General features: G+C 42.6%; 1 protein-coding gene across 1 annotated transcript in view; it reads right to left on the bottom strand.

Annotated features, from left to right (window-relative positions):
* ILDR1 (immunoglobulin like domain containing receptor 1) overlaps positions 1-17,521 on the bottom strand; it is a 31,235-nt gene extending 13,714 nt beyond the window's left edge. Inside the window, exons 1-3 of the mRNA XM_073668550.1 lie at positions 17,338-17,521; positions 2,531-2,701; positions 2,296-2,445 (exon numbers count right to left, since the gene is read on the bottom strand). Of these exons, the coding sequence (XP_073524651.1) occupies positions 2,296-2,445; positions 2,531-2,701; positions 17,338-17,374 (358 nt within the window). The 5' untranslated portion in view covers positions 17,375-17,521. The remainder of the gene's footprint in view (positions 1-2,295; positions 2,446-2,530; positions 2,702-17,337) is intronic.
* Between the last annotated feature and the right edge of the window lie 5,862 nt (positions 17,522-23,383).

The following is a 23,383-nucleotide window of genomic DNA, read 5'->3' on the forward strand; positions in this document are numbered from 1 at the left end:
CTGTCCCTATGTACAAGAATATAACTACTATAATACTGTCCCTATGTACAAGAATATAACTACTATAATACTGCCCCTATGTAAAAGAATAACTACTATAATACTGCCCCTATGTACAAGAATATAACTACTATAATACTGCCCCTATGTACAAGAATATAACTACTATAATACTGCCCCTATGTACAAGAATATAACTACTATAATACTGCCCCCTATGTACAAGAATATAGCTACTATAATACTGCCCCTATGTACAAGAATATAGCTACTATAATACTGCCCCCTATGTACAAGAATATAACTACTATAATACTGCCCCTATGTACAAGAATATAACTACTATAATACTGCCCCCTATGTACAAGAATATAGCTACTATAATACTGCCCCTATGTACAAGAATATAGCTACTATAATACTGCCCCCTATGTACAAGAATATAACTACTATAATACTGCCCCTATGTACAAGAATATAGCTACTATAATACTGCCCTCTATGTACAAGAATACAACTACTATAATACTGCTCCTATGTACAAGAATATAGCTACTATAATACTGCTAATATGTACAAGAATATAACTACTATAATACTGCCCCCTATGTACAAGAATATAACTACTATAATACTGCCCTCTATGTACAAGAATACAACTACTATAATACTGCTCCTATGTACAAGAATATAGCTACTATAATACTGCCCCCTATGTACAAGAATATAGCTACTATAATACTGCTCCTATGTACAAGAATATAGCTACTATAATACTGCTCCTATGTACAAGAATATAGCTACTATAATACTGCCCCTATGTACAAGAATACAAATACAATAATACTGCCCCCTATGTACAAGAATATAACTACTATAATACTGCTCCTATGTACAAGAATATAACTACTATAATACTGCTCCTATGTATAAGAATATAACTGCTATAATACTGCCCCTATATACAAGAATATAACTGCTATAATACTGCCCCTATGTACAAGAATATAACTACTATAATACTGCCCCCTATGTACAAGAATATAACTACTATAATACTGCCCCCTATGTACAAGAATATAACTACTATAATACTGCTCCTATGTATAAGAATATAACTACTATAATACTGCTCCCTATGTACAAGAATATAACTACTATAATACTGCTCCCTATGTACAAGAATATAACTGCTATAATACTGCTCCTATGTACAAGAATATAACTACTATAATACTGCCCCCTATGTACAAGAATATAACTACTATAATACTGCCCCTATGTACAAGAATACAACTACTATAATACTGCTCCTATGTACAAGAATATAACTACTATAATACTGCTACTATGTATAAGAATATAACTACTATAATACTGCCCCCTATGTACAAGAATATAACTACTATAATACTTCTCCTATGTACAAGAATATAACTACTATAATACTGTCCCTATGTACAAGAATATAACTACTATAATACTGTCCCTATGTACAAGAATATAACTACTATAATACTGTCCCTATGTAAAAGAATAACTACTATAATACTGCCCCTATGTACAAGAATATAACTACTATAATACTGCCCCTATGTACAAGAATATAACTACTATAATACTGCCCCCTATGTACAAGAATATAGCTACTATAATACTGCCCCTATGTACAAGAATATAGCTACTATAATACTGCCCCCTATGTACAAGAATATAACTACTATAATACTGCTCCTATGTACAAGAATATAGCTACTATAATACTGCCCCCTATGTACAAGAATATAACTACTATAATACTGCCCCTATGTACAAGAATATAGCTACTATAATACTGCCCTCTATGTACAAGAATACAACTACTATAATACTGCTCCTATGTACAAGAATATAGCTACTATAATACTGCTAATATGTACAAGAATATAACTACTATAATACTGCCCCCTATGTACAAGAATATAACTACTATAATACTGCTCCTATGTATAAGAATATAACTGCTATAATACTGCTCCTATGTACAAGAATATAACTACTATAATACTGCCCCCTATGTACAAGAATATAACTACTATAATACTGCCCCTATGTACAAGAATACAACTACTATAATACTGCTCCTATGTACAAGAATATAACTACTATAATACTGCTCCTATGTACAGGAATATAACTACTATAATACTGCTCCTATGTACAAGAATATAACTACTATAATACTGCCTCCTATGTACAAGAATATAACTACTATAATACTGCTACTATGTATAAGAATACAACTGCTATACTCACTGTTCTGTATAGTGATCTTCCTCTGCTTGTAGTCGGTGCCCAGTACGGGTTCATTTTGCCCCCGTCTCTGGATGACGATTCGCACTTCCCGCTGGTTGTCATTACAGTCATTGGACGGATCCTGCTTCAGGCTCAGGGCCGCCTGATACGCTGGTGGAGACAAAGACGATCAGAACTTTCCGGTGGACTTGCCATCTGGGAATCTATGACAGCTGCTGAGTATAGAGAAACTTACATGCGGAGTAGTACTCGAAGATGGGGTCTTTACAGAATGACTTGTATCGCCAGGTGACGCTCACGTCCTGGATCTGCGCGGACGTGCTGTAATCACACTTCAGGATGATGGAGGAGAATAACATTGTGTATCGCTCCGTGTCCTGGACGGTGACCTGCAGAGCCAGGCATCCTGAAGACAAAGACGGAATCAGAGCCAGGAATCTAAGGGGTTAACTCCCCCCACATATCATATCATAAAGGGATGCTGATTGGCTTATGACATTCGAGGTCATATAAAACAAAAACAAACAAAAAAAAGTCTTAAAGGGCAAGTCTATTTCCCATGAAAGTCTTTTGGCCAACTTGACCAGGAGTCTCTATTAAAAATGGTCTACCTTTTTGTGTATACAGTTCCTATGCAGACCTTAATGTACACTGCCTCGAAAAAAAAAAAAGTTTTCATACCCTGTCAACTTTTACACATTTTTTCATGTTACACCCACAAACTTAAATGTATTTTATTGGGATTTTCTGTGATACCAAGACAAAGTAGTGAGCATTTGTGAAGCGTGAACAAAATGATAGAGGGTTTTCTAATTATTTTAAAAATATAAATCTGAACATTGTGATCTGCATTTGTCTTCAGTCCCCCGGTCAGTACTCTGTAGGACCACCTTTCTCTGCAGTCACTGCTGCAGTCTTTTGGGATTTTTCTCTCCAGCTTTGCACATCTAGAGGTGACATTTTTGCCCCTTCTTTGCACTCTCGCTCAGTGAGATTGGATGGAGACGTCTGTGAGCAGCAATTTTCACGTCTTGTAACAGATTCTATGGGATTTGGGTCAGGACTGACTGACATGATGTTTAGGGTCTTTGTCCTGCTAGAAGGTGAACCTACGTCCCAGTCTCAAGTCTTCTGCAGCCTCTAATAGGTTTTCCTCCAGAATCGCCCTGTATTTAGCTCCGTCATCTTCCTATCAAATCTAACCAGCTTCCCTGCCCCTGCTGAAGAAAAGCCTCCCCACAGCAGGATGCTGCCACCACCATGTGTGACGGTGGGGATGGTGTTTTCAAGGTAATGTGCAGTGTTAGTTTTCCACCACATATAGCATTTACTTAGCCCAAAAAGTTCTCCTTTTGGTCTCATCTGACCAGAATACCTTCTTCCACATGCTCACTGTGTCCCCTACTTGTCATTTAGCAAGCTGCAAACAGGACTTCTTATGGCTTGCTTTCAAAAATGGCTTCTTCTGGCCTTTATGGCAGAGTGGCAAGATTTGAGGAGTATACGATTAAGGGCACAGACGGCCGTATTTCTCGTGCGAAGATCATATCGTAGTGCATGGACTGGCCCAGCCCCTCTCCTGACCTGAGCATCACAGAATGAGGTATTTCTATGCAACTGTCACGCTCAGGTCAGTCCGAGGATTGCAAAGCGATCCTTGCACGAGAAATATGGCCGTCTGTCTGCCCCCTACTAGTTGTCCTGTGGACAGATTCTCCCCCCTGAGCTGTGGATCTCTGCAGCTCCTCAAGAGTGACCATGGGCCCTTTGGCTGCATCTCTCATTAGTGCCCTCCTTGCATGGGATGTTAAGTTAGGTGGACGGCTATGTCTTGGTAGGTTTGCAGTTGTGCCATACTCCTTCCATTTTTGGATGATGGATTTAACAGTGCTGCGTGAGATGTTCACAGCCTGGGCTATTTATTATAACCTAACCCTGCTTTACTCTTCTCCACAACTTTATCCTTGACCTGTCTGGTGGGCACCTTGATTTTCATGAGCTGTTTGATCCCTATTGTTCTCACACCTCTGAGGCCTTCACAGAACAGCTGTAGTTATACTGAGAAGAAATTACATCCAAGTGGACTCAAAGTACTAATTCTGTGAATTCTGTAGGCGATTGGTCACCCATGATTGTATTTAGAGGGATCAGACTACAGGGGGCCGAACACAAATACACCTCACAATTTTCAGATTTATGTTTTTCAAATAATTAGAAAACCTCGTATCATTTCCTTTACACGTCACAAATACCTGTTAGTTTGTGTTGGTATTACATGAAATCACAATACATTTAAGTCTGTGGGTGTAACTTGAGAAAAAAAAATGTTGAAAAGTTCACAGGGTATGAATACTTTTTCAAGGCACTGTAATACACAAACCATGTTTAGCTCGATCCTGTAGTCTCAAGTAAAGGCCTAGCTGATATTCCAAATAAACAGCACCCCTGGAGGTTGAACCCTGGAAGTGCAGACATATCTGACCCTGCAGGGAACATGAAGCTCCTTACACTTTACTCGTATCGGTCTTATGCAGTTGTGCGAGTTTTACGCCTGATGCTGACACTTAATTTTTTCATGTTGAACACCTTCAATTAGATGACATCATGGTGCGGAGAGGCGAGGTGACTCACTGCCGGCGGGATGTGAACGTGGGAGGATTCGCTCTGGGTATTTCTTAATGAATCCTGCAATGTTTACACTGAAAGGGATTTAAAGGGGAAGATCATTTTATCTGAAAAGGATTAAGACGCTGATGGCCTGCTGTGCTGCAACACTGGAATAGAAGGACTACACAAGAAAAGTGCATGGCTTAAAGGGGAAGAGTATGTTTCATCTGATGTATCTGCATGTCTATACAGAAACTGCAGGATAAGTAATTATGTACACAGTGACTGCACCAGCAGAATAGTGAGTGCAGCTCTGGAGTATAATACAGGATGTAACTCAGGATCAGTAATGTAATGTATGTACACAGTGACTGCACCAGCAGAATAGTGAGTGCAGCTCTGCAGTATAATACAGGAGGTAACTTAGGATCAGTAATGTAATGTATGTACACAGTGACTGAACTAGCAGAATAGGGAGTGCAGCTCTGGAGTATAATACACAATGTAACTCAGGATCAGTAATGTATGTACATAGTGACTGCACCAGCAGAATAGGGAGTGCAGCTCTGGAGGATAATACAGGATGTAACTCAGGATCAGTAATGTATGTACATAGTGACTGCACCAGCAGAATAGGGAGTGCAGCTCTGGAGTATAATGCAGGATGTAACTCAGGATCAGTAATGTAATGTATGTACACAGTGACTGCACCAGCAGAATAGGGAGTGCAGCTCTGGAGGATAATACAGGATGTAACTCAGGATCAGTAATGTATGTACATAGTGACTGCACCAGCAGAATAGGGAGTGCAGCTCTGGAGTATAATGCAGGATGTAACTCAGGATCAGTAATGTAATGTATGTACACAGTGACTGCACCAGCAGAATAGTGAGTGCAGCTCTGGAGTATAATACAGGAGGTAACTTAGGATCAGTAATGTAATGTATGTACACAGTGACTGAACTAGCAGAATAGGGAGTGCAGCTCTGGAGTATAATACACAATGTAACTCAGGATCAGTAATGTATGTACATAGTGACTGCACCAGCAGAATAGGGAGTGCAGCTCTGGAGGATAATACAGGATGTAACTCAGGATCAGTAATGTATGTACATAGTGACTGCACCAGCAGAATAGGGAGTGCAGCTCTGGGGTATAATACAGAATGTAACTCAGGCTCAGTAATGTATGTACACAGTGACTGCACCAGCAGAATAGTGAGTGAAGCTCTGGAGTATAATACAGGATGTAACTCAGGATCACTAATGTAATGTATGTACACAGTGACTGCACCAGCAGAATAGTGAGTGCAGCTCTGGAGTATAATACAGCATGTAACTCAGGATCAGTACAGGATCAGTAATGTAATGTATGTACACAGTGACTGCACCAGCAGAATAGTGAGTGCAGCTCTGGAGTATAATACAGGATGTAACCCAGGATCAGTAATGTAATGTATGTACACAGTGACTGTACCAGAAGAATAGTGAGTGCAGCTCTGGGGTATAATATAATGGGTATAATACATTGGTATTGGTAATAAGAAGAAGAGCAGCGGATGCTAGAAGGTAGGAGAGCTCTCATCTGACGGCCACAGATTGCTGACATGGTCCCTGGACCGAGTCATGCGAATCAATTAGCAAACATCAATGAGCAATTTAATCCCTCACTTGAACTGGTCTGAGGTCCAGACCTGTTGCCAGTGTCCACTTCTGTACCCAGCATCCTAGACACCTCCAAGGTTTACTAAGCCTATTGTTAGAACCCTCCTGTTTGTTTTTTTCCATCTTGTGTTTTGCGGTCACGTGACCATCTGCCTTTATATTCCAGCTCTGCCCTTTTGGCTGTCCTGGACTTCAGCGTTTGACCGTTTCTCTTGCCAGGTGCTTCTGTGCCTTTCTCTGTCAGTTCGCTTGGTCCTTCTGGGACCTCTAGTACTTTTTTTGTCTGTGTCTTTTTTGTGTTCTGCAACAACTTCTCTGTTCAGGAGGTGTCCCATTTTTGTCCCAGTCCTTAGTTCTTTTAGGGACCCCTCCCCTTATGCTATAGGTCTTCGTTCAGACTAGCCGAGGACTAAGGCGGGTCTGTTCGCTAGAACAGGCAGCCCGCTACATCGTAGGGAATCAGCTTAGTCTTACTGTAGGGACAGCTTTCCCCTATCTTTCCTTAGTACATGTTGCAGATCATGACACCTATGATGTGGGGGTGCCATGCCAGAGCAGCAAGACAGCAAAATGCTCATCTCTACTGGTTATGGGTTACAGCACTAGAAAGCAAGACTGCAAGTCCAAAAGCATCAATATCTTAAAGGGGTTGTACTGAGATTGCTACTTATCACCTAAGTTGCGAAATTGCAATCTTGGTTCAACTTCTTTTAAGGCATGCGCTCCATGGTTATTACATATTGTGATCATAGTAGGATCTGACACACTATTGTTGCTAATTTTTACCAACAGGGGGCAGGTAATTTCTTATTTACTTGGCAATTATAAAGCATCTGACTTTGTGATGACACCGAGCATGGGAGATACAGCTCTGCAGCCTGGCGCAAAATTATCGCAAGGTACAATGCTTACCCCATTATACTATACCCATTATATACAATGGGTATATCTGTATATCCAATACAGAGTTCAATATAAACTTATCACTCTTACCCACAAAGCTCTCCACGATTCAGCACCATTCTACATCGCCTCCCTCATCTCAGTCTACCACCCTACCCGTGCCCTTCATTCTGCTAATGACTTAAAACTAAAATCCTCCATAATCCGAACCTCCCACTCCCGTCTCCAAGATTTCTTACGTGCTGCGCCAATTCTTTGGAATGCACTACCCAGGACAGTTCGATTAATTCCCAATACCTACAGCTTTAAGTGTGCCCTAAAAACTCATTTCTTTAGACTGGCCCATTACCTCAACACACTGGTCTAACTGTCCCAGTTTCTGAGTTACACTTATTTGGTAATGTCTTTGTCTGTTCAAGCCCCCCCCCCCCTAAAATTGTAAAGTGCGCTATAAAAATAAAAAAATATTATATTATTATTATAATACAGAAGATAAGAGACGTACAATGAGATTGCTCTGAGATTCCAATAGCTTTCTATTTTAGGTGGACATTTCTGGCCTAAATATCCAACACAGACCCTGTTGTATCTATTCATATTACACCAAAGGATTTAATGACCGGTTCAGCTCTGCTATATCTAACATACACATGTCAGTCATCAGGCCCGGAGTTTATACAATCTCCAGCGCTCTCTCATTGTGATGGAAGGACAAATAATCCCTTAGCCGCTTATCCCGGGCCGATAGCGCTAAGTAACTTTGCTTTACCCGATAACGATATGGCTTCCTGATAATAACACAAATCCGTCGCCAATATCCACACTGCTGGATTATACTATATACCGCCATACAGGCCCTGACATCAACGCTCAAGCCGTCCAATACGGCATCTCTTAAAGGGACCCCTTTTCCTCCCACTTGAAGTTCTAGTCGGACAGAAGATGTCAAATCCAATAGATTTTATTTTTTTTGCCGTTAACTGCTGCTACCTGGAAACCATCAACAAGCTGACATTGATGGATCTGTTCTTTCTACACTGCTCAAAAAAAATAAAGGGAACACTCAAATAACACATCCTAGATCTGAATGAATGAAATATGCTCATTGAATACTTTGTTCTGTATAAAGTTGAATGTGCTGACAACAAAATCACACAAAAATCATCAATGGAAATCACATTTATTAACCAATGGAGGCCTGGATATGGAGTCACCCCCAAAATTAAAGTGGAAAAACACTACAGGCTGATCCAACTTTGATGTAATGTCCTTAAAACAAGTCAAAATGAGGCTCAGTATTGTGTGCGGCCTCCACGTGCCTGTATGACCTCCCTACAACGCCTGGGCATGCTCCTGATGAGGCTGAGTATTGTGTGTGGCCTCCACGTGCCTGTATGACCTCCCTACAACGCCTGGGCATGCTCCTGATGAGGCTCAGTATTGTGTGTGGCCTCCACGTGCCTGTATGACCTCCCTACAACGCCTGGGCATGCTCCTGATGAGGCTCAGTATTGTGTGTGGCCTCCACATGCCAGTATGACCTCCCTACAACGCCTGGGAATTCTCCTGATGAGGCTCAGTATTGTGTGTGGCCTCCACGTGCCTGTATGACCTCCCTACAACGCCTGGGCATGCTCCTGATGAGGTTGCGGATGGTCTCCTGTGGGATCTCCTCCCAGACCTGGACTAAAGCATCCGCCAACTCCTGGACAGTCTGTGGTGCAACATGACGTTGGTGGATGGAGCTAGACATGATGTCCCAGATGTGCTCAATCGGATTCAGGTCTGGGGAACGGGCGGGCCAGTCCATAGCTTCAATGCCTTCATCTTGCAGGAACTGCTGACACACTCCAGCCACATGAGGTCTGGCATTGTCCTGCATTAGGAGGAACCCAGGGCCCACCGCACCAGCATATGGCCTCACAAGGGGTCTGAGGATCTCATCTCGGTACCTAATGGCAGTCAGGCTACCTCTGGCGAGCACATGGAGGGCTGTGCAGCCCTCCAAAGAAATGCCACCCCACACCATTACTGACCCACTGCCAAACCGGTCATGCTGAAGGATGTTGCAGGCAGCAGATCGCTCTCCACGGCGTCTCCAGACTGTCACGTCTGTCACATGTGCTCAGTGTGAACCTGCTTTCATCTGTGAAGAGCACAGGGCGCCAGTGGCGACTTTGCCAATCCTGGTGTTCTGTGGCAAATGCCAAGCGCCCTGCACGGTGTTGGGCTGTGAGCACAACCCCCATCTGTGGACGTTGGGCCCTCATACCACCCTCATGGAGTCGGTTTCTAACAGTTTGTTCAGACACATACATTTGTGGCCTGCTGGAGGTCATTTTGCAGGGCTCTGGCAGTGCTCCTCCTGTTCCTCCTTGCAGGTAGAGGTCCTGCTGCTGGGTTGTTTCCCTCCTACGACCCCGTCCACGTCTCCTGGTGTACTTGCCTGTCTCCTGGTAGCGCCTCCAGCCTCTGGACACTACGCTGACAGACACAGCAAACTTTCTTGCCACAGCTTGCATTGATGTGCCATCCTGGATGAGCTGCACTACCTGAGCAACTTCTGTGGGTTGTAGAGCCCATCTCATGCTACCACGAGTGTGAAAGCACAACCAATATTCAAAAGTGACCAAAAAAATCAGCCAGAAAGCATTGGTACTGAGATGTGGTCTGTGGTCCCCACCTGCAGAACCACTCCTTTATTGAGGGTGTCTTGATAATTGCCAATAATTTCCATCTAGTGTCTATTCCATTTGCACAACAGCATGTGAAATTGATTGTCAATCAGTGTCGCTTCCTAAGTGGACAGTTTGATTTCACAGAAGTTTGATTCACTTGGAGTTATATTCTGTTGTTTAAGTGTTCCCTTTATTTTTTAGAGCAGTGTATTTAATACACTGAACCGAATCTCCCCTCCCCTTTTAGGCTCTTAAAATTTCTAGGCCCTTTAGGTCAGGAAATCCAATATTTTTTTATTACTATTTGTTGCATTTGTTACTCTGCTACCTGGAAACCATCAACAAGCTGATGCTGATGGATCTGGTTCTTCTATTATGTGTCTATCTAGTAGTTTCATTTAAAGGGGTTGTTCAGTATTTGGATACTGATGACCTACTTTTATAAGACTCGCTACTCATTTCTATGGTAATACGACCTTGGTTATGTTGACAATGTTTTGCAGTGGATTTTGTAACCTTTTTTGCACATTTTATGGGTTAAAAAAAAAAAAAGCAAAAAAAAAAATTGCAATTTAAAAAAAAAAAGCTAATTCAGTCAAGAAAATAAAACCGTGCACGAGATTTCTGCAATCTCATCACTTTTTCTGGTACTATAAAATGTGGCTTATTTGCATAAAAAAAAACCGCTGTGTGTGAACATAGTCTGAGTAAAGGGAACGTTTACATTGTTTTTTTTACCTGGATTTTTAAGCAGATTCCCTTCAAAAAAAATCCACTGAAAATAACTCAGTGTGCATGTTCACATGAAGCTTTATTTATTTTTTTATTAAAATATGGTGGCTGAGAAATCCACACAAAAAAAAAAAAATACATTTGGCTCATTTTTATGTGGTTTTTTTTTTTTTAGTAGTCAAAATGGACTTAATTCTTCACACACCAAACGCCTCAAGAATTGAAAAGTTGCTTCTTTTTCTATGTGGAAAAACTGAAAGAAATAAGAAGTTTACTCAGCGTATTTAAAGGATTTTTCTTCATGTAGGTTTTAGAGAAAAATCTGCCACAAAATCCACATGTAACAAAAAAAAAAAACCTCTGAGCCAACACACCCCTAGTGGTGCGGAGGAAGGCGACACGTTTGATGCTTTTTTTTTTGGGAGCTTTTTTCTCTTTGACCTGAATCTTAAGCAATATTTGAAGCAGGAAAACCTTAAGATTTAATTTGCATTTTTCCCACATTGAGATCAATGAGGGCGAACAAAAAGAGCGTATAGATTTAAAACGCAGAATTGTAGCGTTCCCCTGCAAAAATAATACAAACAAGTAGTAAAAACACTGCGAGTGAATATTCCCAAATAATTAGGATTCCTAACAATGCTGTCAAGTATTTTTTTTCATTAAATACTTTTTTTTTTTTAGTCCCACAAGGGGACTATAATGGAGGGGTAGTAGAAGTACCAAAGGCCTCTTCCCATATTAACTAAGGAGATATGCATTGTGCCGTGTTTTAAAGAATATTCCCGCCACGTGTGGGTGGTATATACGGTGGTATCCATTGCACATAAGAACGGTATGGCTGCCATAGCAACTAGCTAAAGATCGGCTGCCATTTTGTGAAGTTAAGTTGGTTGCCACGGGTAACCCACTGGCTGGCCTAGTTTCAAACATGGCTGCCGGTGTGATTCTCTCTCACGTGTTATAGAGTCTAATCATGTGATTAACCTGCATATTTTCTCCATCATTAAATAGAACTTCCTGTCTGATAAGGCGCCATTTGTTATCACCACGGACTTAAAGTCCACACATCGCCATCACAATCATTTAATCCCTCAGGGCACGGCCATGATTCAGCCTCCTCACAGCTGATCCCGTCATTAGGTTAACAGGTCATTAAAGAAGTATGTCACCGGGATTCCTCCAGGCGGTATAATAAAGACACGAGTAGGACATGAACGCCAGTAACAACAAATGAGCTCGTCATATCGCCTACTCACGGCGTTTACCCATCACTGACCAAATATGTGCAAAATGTTTCCTAGAAACAAGCGCTACGCTATGTGGGTGACTACTCCGGACCCCCATGTCACTACAGAGAAGGCTGCGGTCACTCGCTATTCTGTGGAGAGGAGGTGAACATTCACGGCACCTCACTACCGCCATAGAAACAAAGATGGCCGCCAGAATTTCAAAGCTGATATTGTTGCATCGTCTTGGCCACAGCAGAAAACAGATTATTTTCACTCTTCATTCCCTTCCACTTGTTTTAAGCTTTTTTTTTTTTTTCCTCTCCTTCTGGCTTTTAGAAAACCACCATAATTTTAATGCATTTTTTTTTCTGTTTATTTTTATAGCATTTTTATGCAATTATTTCCCTCAATATGAAAAGTCTAAGGCTGCGTGCCCACGTTGCGTATTACAAGCGTATATGCTGTGGAATTTCCGCAGCGTAAACACTTGTAAAACGCATGTATATCCGCACCCCATGGTCCCCAATGGCATTCCGCAATGTCAATGCCCATGCTGCGGTCAAAAATCCGCAGCATGTTCATTAATTTTGCGGAAGCGCAGCGGAATCAATGTGCGGATGGTACCCAAGTCTGGATGAGAGGAGATTCTCATCCAGACCTGGGTACCAAAGAACCAGTAAAAAAAAAGAAAAAATAAAGTTTATACTTATCTTCTGATGTCTTACCGGTGTTTTCCCGCCATCGCGCTGTTGTGTGAAGGACCTGCCACGTCATTGAGTCATATGAGCCATCACATGACTCAATGACGTCACCGCAGGTCCTGCACACAACAGCGTGAGCCGCTCAAGACTCCGGACGGGGCAGAGAATGCATCGGAAGGTGAGTATAAACTTTATTTTTTTATTTTATAACATTCTGATTCTTTTTTTTTAACTATTACTTGGTCACACTATATAAATCCATGCCGGTTGCCGGTTGCATGGATTTATATAGTGTGAACAAGTTGTCAAGCACTTTCCAAGTGATGCTTAAATCACTTGGAGAAGTGCTTGATAACCCGCATGCGGAAATATATGAATATATCTTTATTTTTTATTTTATTCTTTTTTTTACAGGTTCTATGGTACCCGGGTCCGGAGGAGAGTCTCATCTTCTCCACACCCGGGTACCATCCGCACATTAGAACGCGCCAATAATGCAAGTACAAATGCAGTCTTGTGGAATTGGCGCGTTCTAATGCAAGTCAATGGCGGCGAAAACGCCGCGTTTCCGCAAAATTAATGGACATGCTGCGGATTTTTGAGCGCAGCATAAACGCTGCGGAAAAATCCACAGCATGGGCACAGCACATGCGGATTATCATTGGGGACCATTGTTGCCCTTCTACCATGCGTTTTTAATGCGTTTCCGCAGCTGCTGAAACACATAAAAAACGCATTGTGTGCACTCAGCCTAAAGGTCATAGCTGCAAAGTTTTTTTTTAAAAGGATTTTTCTTGCTAAAAAAAAAAATTATATATATATATATATATATATATATATATATATATATATATATATATATATATATATATATATATATATATATATATATATATATTTAAAAAAAAAAAAAAAGTTATGGGCATTTTTTTTTCTACTTTTTGTGATGCAGGTCATGTTTAATGCCTTTTTTTATGCTTTAGTTGATTCAGAAGACACATTATAACATGTTTTTCAAGCACAATGTCAGAGAAAAATTAAAATCCATAAAGACATTTCCAGAGAGTGGACATAACACCCTCACATTGAACATGTGGTATTAATTATAACCAGGGAAGTGAGAAAGAGCTGTCGCTTCAACCTCCATTGAAGTATGAACCTCCTGCAGTGAACATGTAATTACAGAAAAGATCTGCTCTGAGAACCAGCCCCTAGTGATGATCAAGCATGTACTGTTAACCCTTTCGGCGAGCACGCTCGGGTGCTCGCCAAGTATTTTCGGCGTGCTCAGCATCTATGTTAGTGTCGCCGCGGCTGCATGTGTCACGGCTGTTAACGACAGCTGTGATACATGCAGGGATTGCATGTTTGTTAGGCAATCCCTGCATGTGTCACGGCTGTTAACGACAGCTGTGATACATGCAGGGATTGCATGTTTGTTAGGCAATCCCTGCATGTGTCACGGCTGTCTAACAGCCGTGACAAATGCAGCCGCGGCAACAGTAAGATGTTGAGCGCGCCAAAAATACTCGGCGAGCATCAGAGCGTGCGCAGCGAAAGGATTAACAGTACATGCTCGATCACTACCAGCCACCAAAAAGCAGATTCATTCACTCAGAGGCAGAGAAGAACACTTCCAAGGCAAGAGCTTCCTCTGTTCAAAGCTCTGATCGCAGACGTTTTAGAGCCAGTGGTCAGTGATGAATATTGGGGTTTGCATCGATCCAATAATTATTGCAGATCTATTTTCAGGGTCATAACGAATTAACGCATCACCGTAGTAAGACCATTCTAACCCCTCCAATATAAAATTGGTACAATGGATAATGCTATCCATGCCATGTTTAATCCCTATATAAAAGGTTAAATCGCAATAGGATAACATGGCAACAATATCTACCACCTGGGACCTTCACATGTGAAGAAATCCTGAAAGTTATGGATCTCATAAATTTCCAACAGACCCAGCATATCCCACAACCAGCCCCTATATGAGCTCAACCAGAGGAGGTATGTGAGCGTAACCTTGATCTAATTAAAAAAAAAAAATCAGAATTTGGGTTTTTGTATTTTGTTAGTCCTGGAAGGTACAGTTTGCTGTGGTTCTGTCCATTTTCTTAAGGAGTCCCTCCCTCCGCTAAGCTCTGAGCCATTTCCGTGACACAGGTTTAGTACTTTTTCTTTTTTTATCCCGTTTACGATTTTTTTTTTTTTTAATTATGTTTTGTCTGCTGCATTTTAAAGTAACCGCAAAAAAAAATTCAATGTTTAAAATCTTATTCACATGGTGCTTTATTAACCTGTGGTGCGATATTTTTTTTCTTAAACAAAAAAGCAGCATGACCATTGAGATCAAAGAGCAAACATACATCAACAATGCGCTGAATTTCAGCTGCGGACTTCTAGTCTTAGTCTATGTTTTCCATGCAGAAAAAAAGTATCAAAAATGATGCATGTGAACATGTGCGTGTGAGACTCTAATGTGGTCACCAAGCTATCCCCAAGTCCTGAACGTCCACCTCCCAAAGCCATCCACGCCTGTAAAGTTGTACAACTTTCCATACAACTTTTTCTTAGTTCTGTTTCTTGGAAAGCCACGTAAAAGTATGGCGGCGGTTCCAGCTGTCACAGCTTCCACAGACCCCGTAATGGGTGTACATGTCGATTTCCTCTCCTCGCTTGTAACGTCGTCCGTTCCGTGATGTAACGCAGTGAATGAAAGCTTCTTTCATGGGGAAATCAAGAGGAAAAACAACTTGTTCCTGTCTGAAAGTGAGCTGTGTGCACCACCCATGGGACAGAGTGCATCCGTCTCTTTATACACCCCCCCCCCCCCCACACACACACACACACACACACACACACACGAGGGGTGCAGGGGCACTACAAAGTCCAGCATGCCCCCTGATGAAACTCATACAGCTTTCTTTATGTACCAATTTCCCACTGTCAATGAATGGAAACAAGAAAAAAACCTGTACAAACCCAGAATATCTCACAGCTGCAGGTTTATTACAGTTGCAGCCAGTCTATAGAAACCTGTGACCTAAATACATGTCATTAGTCTGAATGATGTCTGTGACCCCGGCCGATCACTAGAACCAGGAGAATTTGTCCCTAAGGCAGAAACGTTGAAGGAGTTTTCTATTCAGCTTTACGGACGCAGCGAAAAACTGCAATAATAAAAAATCTGTGACACGCGGATACAGCAAGTCCGGCATTTCAGAGGATTTTCATGGCGGATTTCACTCCTGGGCAAAATCCACAACAAAACATGCGGGATTTGTTTCAGAAATTAATGCAAAATCTGCTACAAGCTGTGTGTGGACGTAACCTCTATGATCATGTGTTTTTTTGGCGTGGATTTTGGAGCAGATTCTGCTGTGAAAAAAAAACACATTAAAATTATTTTTTTTTAAAAAAATTAAGCTTACATCTTTTTGGGCAAAATCAAACGTGATCTTTATATTTGACTGTAACCATCAGGGCAAAAGTCTCATGTTTTTCTCATAATGTTGCAAGATTTGTTAAAAAAAAAAATTGAGACATAAATAAAAATCAGTCCAAAGGTTTTTTTTTTTGGGGGGGGGGGGGCAGAGGATATTTGTGCAAAAATCAGTGAGTCAGTTGAAAATATCTTGGGGGAAGAAAAACATAAAAATAAAAAATCACCCACAATGGTGAAGGTAAGAAAAAGCAAATAAAAAAACAGGTTAAAAAAAATGCAGTTGAGTTTTTGAAGTTTTTTTTAAAAAAATATGGATTTTTTAGTCTAAAAAAATATTGGTAAAAAAAACCTCCTTCCATAGCAAAATCTGCTTGTGTTAAAGGGGTTGTCCATTTCGGAGGGTGATTGGTGCTGAAAAATCGATCGGGGGCGTCCCAGAAGAATGTACACCCGACATCATCATCATCAGCGCCGCTCACCGCCCAGTACGGAAGTGCACGGCGTCGGACGACTCCTTTAAATTTGGATTTTTTTAACATAATTTAACCGCTTATGTGCTGAAATCCACAGGGAAACGATCCGCCACGCACAGACTGTGTCTTCAGTACCACGGATATGTGTCCTGTAGTCTGAGGCGCCAAATCCTCCACATGGAGTCTGACGGGACCGACCAGATTTTACAAAGCTGACGCACTTTACAACTTTTTTTTTTTCTTAAAAAAAGTCACACTTATTTTACATAACTCTGCCACGGATTGGCGCCGACAAGGCGCGGCATCACTCGGCCACTGAATACGACGACCGACCGTAAGGAAAAACTGTGGTTCTCAAGGTCACATGGTGGAATTTTTCAAGGTTTTAATACCTTTTTTTTTTTTTCAGCGTTGTTTTAATCAACCTGTAAGGCAAAGACATCAAATCCCCCTCTCTCCTCTGTATAATGGTAGCGCCCTGCTGGTTGCACCTGAGCTCCACAGGTGTCTCCGGGGGGAGCACCTGTCACCTGTCCCAGATGCATCCGAGCATGCGCAGAGCGCGCAGAAGGTGGGGGAGCGCACCTTCACCCCCGACACTCACCTGTGCACAGGCAGTACCACAGCAGCAGCGACACCATGGCTTCCTGAGTCTTGTAGTCCTCCCTCCTTGGCTTCTCACTCCACACAGGCCGGAGCGGAGCCGCCCGCCGCCTCCATCACCCGAGAGTGAAACTTCCAGTACCAGCCAGAAACCTGCTCCCCTCCCCCCGCTACTGCGGAGACACCGCCCCGGCCCCGCCTCACCGCCACCTTCTCCAACCTGCACCGCCGTGTGCAGAGCATCGCAGCTGAAACTTTATGGCTCTAGAAGTTCTGCAGAGCATTGCACACCTCATGACTGTGCAGAACATTGCGCAGGTGACAGTTCTGAATTGACACAATGCACTCTGCAGAACATCGCAGCTGAAAGTACATGACACCCTCTCTTACACTGCCCCCTCTGCAGAGCATTACAGCTGATAATTCACGACTCCCTGATTAGCCACTGCTTCCTCTGCAGAGTATTGCAGCTGAAAGGTTATATGACCTGTGTATTTTGCAGAACATTGCACCTAATGATTACCTATACAGACAGCGCTCTCTGCAGAGCATTGCAGCTTACAGTTCATGACTTCCCGGTCAAGACGCTGCACCCACTGCAGAGCATTGCAGCTGAAGGTACCTGACTCCTTGTAGAACATCGCAGCCGACACCCAAAGCTGCACTCTCTGCAGATCATCGCATCTGAACCTTATGGCTCCTTGTCCTGACATTAAATACCCTGCAGAGCATCAAGGCTGACACTCAAAAGCTGCACTCTCTGCAGATCATCGCATCTAAACACTATGGCTCCTTGTTCAGAAATTAAATACCCTGCAGAGCATCGCAGCTGACACCCGAAAGCTGCACTCTCTGCAGATAATCGCATCTCAACCCTATGGCACCTTGTCCAGACATTAAATACCCTGCAGAGCATCAAGGCTAACACCCAAAACCTGCACTCTCTGCAGATCATTGCATCTGAACCCTTAGGCTCCTTGTTCATACATTAAATACCCTGCAGAGCATCGCAGCTGACATACTATGACTCCCATTTATAGCACCCCTGTCCTCACACATCACAGCCCAGACGTGGATGCATACAGTATATAGTGCTGCCATAGTTACTCTGCAGATTATCGCATATGAACCCTATAGTGACTCTCTGCAGAGTATTGCAGCAGCTACATGTAGAGGGATTTAGGGCTTTGATGGGGCAAGAGGTGAGGGGCACAATGGACACCGTCTACCCCAGCCAGAAACTCACTGAACCCCCTAGACCGGCCCGGAAGTTATTTTTATATGTCAGTCCGGTCATCTCTCACGTCTCCGTCACTAATCCAGAAGTGACTCTGGATTAGGATCAGGATACGAGGTGGAAGACGTTTTCTGACTCCATTGACGCCTATTAGGGCCGTGCACAGAGCAGACACTCGCCCATCCCCCCGTGTCCCATACAAGACAAAAGACTGATCCAATGAATGCAGTAATGTCCTCCCCTGGCCCGGACCCCCGTACATGGCAGTCACAGGCGGAGGACAAAAGGCGTCCTCCATACCGGGGCCTCCATTGCAGCTTTCTGCTCCGCTGTAGTATTTGCAGATCTGAAGCCAATTAATTATTGGGGTCCGTGTCTTAGTGCATCAGCTTGTAAGAGGGTGAGACCCTTTACCTCCCTCCAGGCTCATCCATTTTTTTCCTCCTCCTTCTTCTTCCCAGAGCCATAACTTTTTACTTTCCCAGCCACACAGTAGCCGTACGAGGGCTCGTATTCTGTGCAGGATGAGTTGTATTTTTGAATGACGCCATTCATTTCGCCATATAATGTGCTGAAAATGGGCTAAAAAAAATTCCACCTGCAGTGAAATGGTAAAAAAAAACACGTCACTCCGACATTGTTTTTTCGGCTTTGTTTTTACAGTGTTCATCCTGTAGTAACAATGACCTGGCGAAACTATTCTCCAGATCAGCGCGATTACGGCCATGCCAAGCTTGTATAGGGATATATATACTGTATACATATATATATTATTCACACACGGACAAAATTGTTGGTTCCCTTCTGTTAAAGTAAGAAAACCCCACAATTGTCACAGAAATAACTTGAAACTGACAAAAATTATTTTCAATGTGAAATTACTGAATATCAATAATGAGAATCAGACTTTGCTTTCGAATTGTCGTTCAACAGAAAAAAAAAATAACAACGATGGCCTTGACAAAAATGATGGTTCCCCTAGAATAGATTGAATAATTTGACCATAGGGACATCTGACACCGAGGCGCGTCCTGTAATTAGGTAATTAGCATCACGGGTGTCTACAGACATCATCAGTCAGTTGCCTATTTACAGGGTGAAAAGTAGTCACTGTGCTGTTTGGTATCATGGTGTGGACCACTGAAAAAGAAGCAAAGAAAGCTGTGGAGAGAGTTGTTTCAGGAGATTAGAAAGAACATTATAGACAGACATGTTAGAGGTAAAGGCTATAAGACGTCTCCAGACAGCCGGATGTTCCTGTTTCTACAGATGCGCATGTGATCCAGAAGTGTAAGGTCTATGGGGCTGTAGCCGACCTCCCTGGACGCGGCCACAAGAGGAAAACTGATGACAAATTGAAGAGATGGATAATAAGAATGGGAACCACAGAGCCCAGAACAACTTCCAGAAAGAGAAGAGGTGAACTCCAAGGTCAGGGTCCATCAGTGTCAGATCGCACCATCCGGCGTTGTCTTGGCCAAAGTGGACTTCATGGAAGACGACCAAGGAGGAAACCACTGCTGAAAGCAAATCATAAAAAAGCCAGACTGGAATTTTGCCAAAATGTATATTGACAAGTCACAAAGAGTCTGGGGGAACGTCCTGTGGACGAAAGAGACAAAACTGGAGCATTTTGGCGTCACATCAGCTCTATGTTCACAGAACATTGTACCTGCTGTGACATATGGAGGAGCTCGGGGATGTTCTGGGGCGGCTCTGCACATCTGGTACAGGAGGTCATGAATCTGTGCAGGGTACAATGAAATCTCAAGACTATCAAGGGATTCTGCAGGGAAATGTGCTGTAGAGTGTCAGAAAGCTCGGACTGAGCCACAGGTCATTGCTCCTCCAACTGGATAATGACCCAAAACACAGAACATCCAAGAATGGCTGAGAGCAAAACACCGTACTCTTCTATAGAGGCTTCTATGACCTTGATGTAAATCCTACAGAACATCTGTGGACGGAGCTGAGACCTGCAGTCTGGAGAAGACACCACCACACCTGAGACACAAGGAGCCGTCTGCTCACGAGGACCTGTGGACGGGAGTCTTCCTGCCACAAAATTTTAAGTTAAAGAACCAATATTTGTGTCCAGACCGGGCATTCATTTGTTTTTATTATTTTTCTGTTGAACCAAAATTGACAAGCAAAAAAGCAAACTCTGATTGTCATTGTTGATATTCAGGAAATTTACATTGAAAATGACTTTTGTCAGTTTCAAGTTATTTCAGTGACAATTGTCTGGTTTTCTTACTTTACCAGATGCCAACAATTGTGTGTGTGTGTGTGTGTGTGTGTGTGTGTGTGTGTGTGTATGTATGTATGTGTATATATAGATATATCTATATAAATAAAAATGTAAATAATGTTCGTTTGTTCAAAATCTTAAATCTCCGAAAGTTCTTCACCGATTGCTTTGAAATTTTGACACAACGTTGCATTCAATTACACGCATGTTTTTATATACCTACTATGTTTTTATATACCATCTGTTGGACATAAAAGCAACAGCGAGAGAGCGGTGTTACGATCTCAGTCCCAGGTTGACTATCCCCGGCCGCCCGGCATTCTCCCCCCCCCGTAGTGACATCTCATTCATAAATCCTCCCTCTCCTTCATTCGCCCCAGTCGCTGCCTGTGCTCTGCTCCTTTCGTGTCCCCCCGTTGGGGTTGGAGGGAAGGCGAAAGACGCTGCTGCTCATCACCACCACCACCTGAGAGGCGGCCGTCTCTGCTCTCCGGCACCGCTGCTGCGGCTTCTTCTCCAGCAGGTGAGGCTTATTTCCGACTGCACAACAACAAGCGGGGGAGGAAGGGAAGCAAAGAGGGAGGCTGCACGGAGCGGAGCAGGCCACAGCCTCCACTCTGGGCGCTGAACGGGACCCGAGCCTCGCAGCCGTGGGCGGATAGCGAGCGAGTGCAAATCCCACTGCGCCACAGGCGGGAGCGGCGCTGTGATCTGGCCGGCACCTTTTAAAGGTGAAGATGTCCTCATTCCTATGATTCCAACGGATATTTCAATTTAAGAGATTGCAATTCCCAATTTGATTGGCGTTTGCAGTCACCATCAACAAAGCTCAGGGTCAATCTTTAGAATTGTGTGATTTAAATCTAGACACGGATTGTTTCTCACATGAACAATTATATGTTGCGTGTTCTAGAGTCGGCAAACCAGACAATCTCTATATCTACACAGACAATGGAACAAGAATAAATATTGTATAACCACAAGCATTGTGAAATTAAATATTTTAGAAACGTGCACTTTCTCTTTTCTTTCTTTTCCATTTAACCAGACGGAGCCACAGCAAAGCGTGGCCGGGTACAGCTAGTATAGGAGAGAGAGAGATTAAATATGGGACTTTTATTGATGCAAAGATACCAAATATAGATTTTTTTATTATTTATTTATATTTACACTGATAAAATGGGTGACTAGAACTTTTTAAAAATATTTTTTTTAATTACGGTATTTTATTCATTTTTACTATATTTTTTTTTTTAATTTCCCTTGGGGACTTGAAACTGGAATTGGACTTTTTTGTACCATGTCCTGCAGAACCACAGTATTGTAGTCTATAGTAAAATTATAGATCCCCATGAAGTCCATAGGAGGGGGACAACCAGCACTTAAATAAAACACTGGGTTTTTTTCCACCATTTCATCCCTCTTGAAACTTTTTTTATCCTGTTTTCCAGTACATTATGTGGTCAAGTGAATGACGTCATTCAAAGCTACAACTTGGTCCGGGAAAAAAGTCGTCTTATGGGGTTATGTGGATGGAAAAATAAAAAGTTATGGCTCATGAAATGAAATGAAAGAAAGCTGAAAAACTATAAATGTCCTGGTCATAAATGGGTTGTAAAAAAAAGTAAGTGCACCCTTAACCTGATCGGTGTTTGTACCACTTTTAGCAGTATGTTTTCCATTATATTCTGTCGTCTTGGGCTGTCCAGCTGTTTCAGACAGAGCTGCAGGCTATCAGGGCATGATGGGAGTTGTAGTTCCACCCTAGCTGGCGATATACAGGTTGGAAGCTACAGATAGAGTGAGAGAGAGTGAAGTAGTCACCACAAAGCCTCTGCCAGCACTAACAGGACAGACCAGTCCTACCAGTCCTCCTCCAGTATAATAGCTGAGAAAACAAATCTCAGACATAGAAGATGCCACTTGCAGATTCGACAACTCGTGCGTCCCATTAACTGCTCAAACGTCTTAAGAGGGAGTGGCTGAAGGGTCCCGGGGGGGAAATAGAATTAAGATGGGCAAAAAGTAAAATATGAGCACAGTACAGCAACAAGAAAGTGGAATCGTGGGCAAAAAACTGCCACAGAGTGCACAAATAATACCACCATACATTGCCCCAAGTATTTGGGGAAATCCGTTTTTTGACAAACTCCTTTTGCCATACACCGACCAAAGGATGCCACCATGAAAGAGCTCTGGAGCATCAAAGAGCAAAAAGATGCTGCCAAATGGTGCAGATGTAGCCCAATATAGCAGGAGAAGCACAAGGAGCCCCTGCTGCTGACAGGTCTTGTAAGGACGCTGTTTACCAGTAGTGACCCCCTAAGGGGCCGACTGTCCAGCTGCACAGGGACTCTGCTCTGTCCACACCTCTCTCTGAGCAAAGAAGGGGCCCGTTTATTTTGTTTTACAATGTCCCCTCTGTGCGCCCCTGCTAACGGTGAGTTTTTGGAAGTCTTGGTGCTGGAGGGTCCCAAAGACCCCTGTTCTATATGAGTGATTGATACAACTCTTATCACATTGTATAGAAGCTGTATAAACTCAGATGAGTTCAGCTCC

This window comes from Phyllobates terribilis, unplaced genomic scaffold (assembly GCF_046119375.1).
Source record: "Phyllobates terribilis strain yellow unplaced genomic scaffold, ASM4611937v1 Scaffold_2__4_contigs__length_985480577, whole genome shotgun sequence".
NCBI lineage: Eukaryota > Metazoa > Chordata > Amphibia > Anura > Dendrobatidae > Phyllobates > Phyllobates terribilis.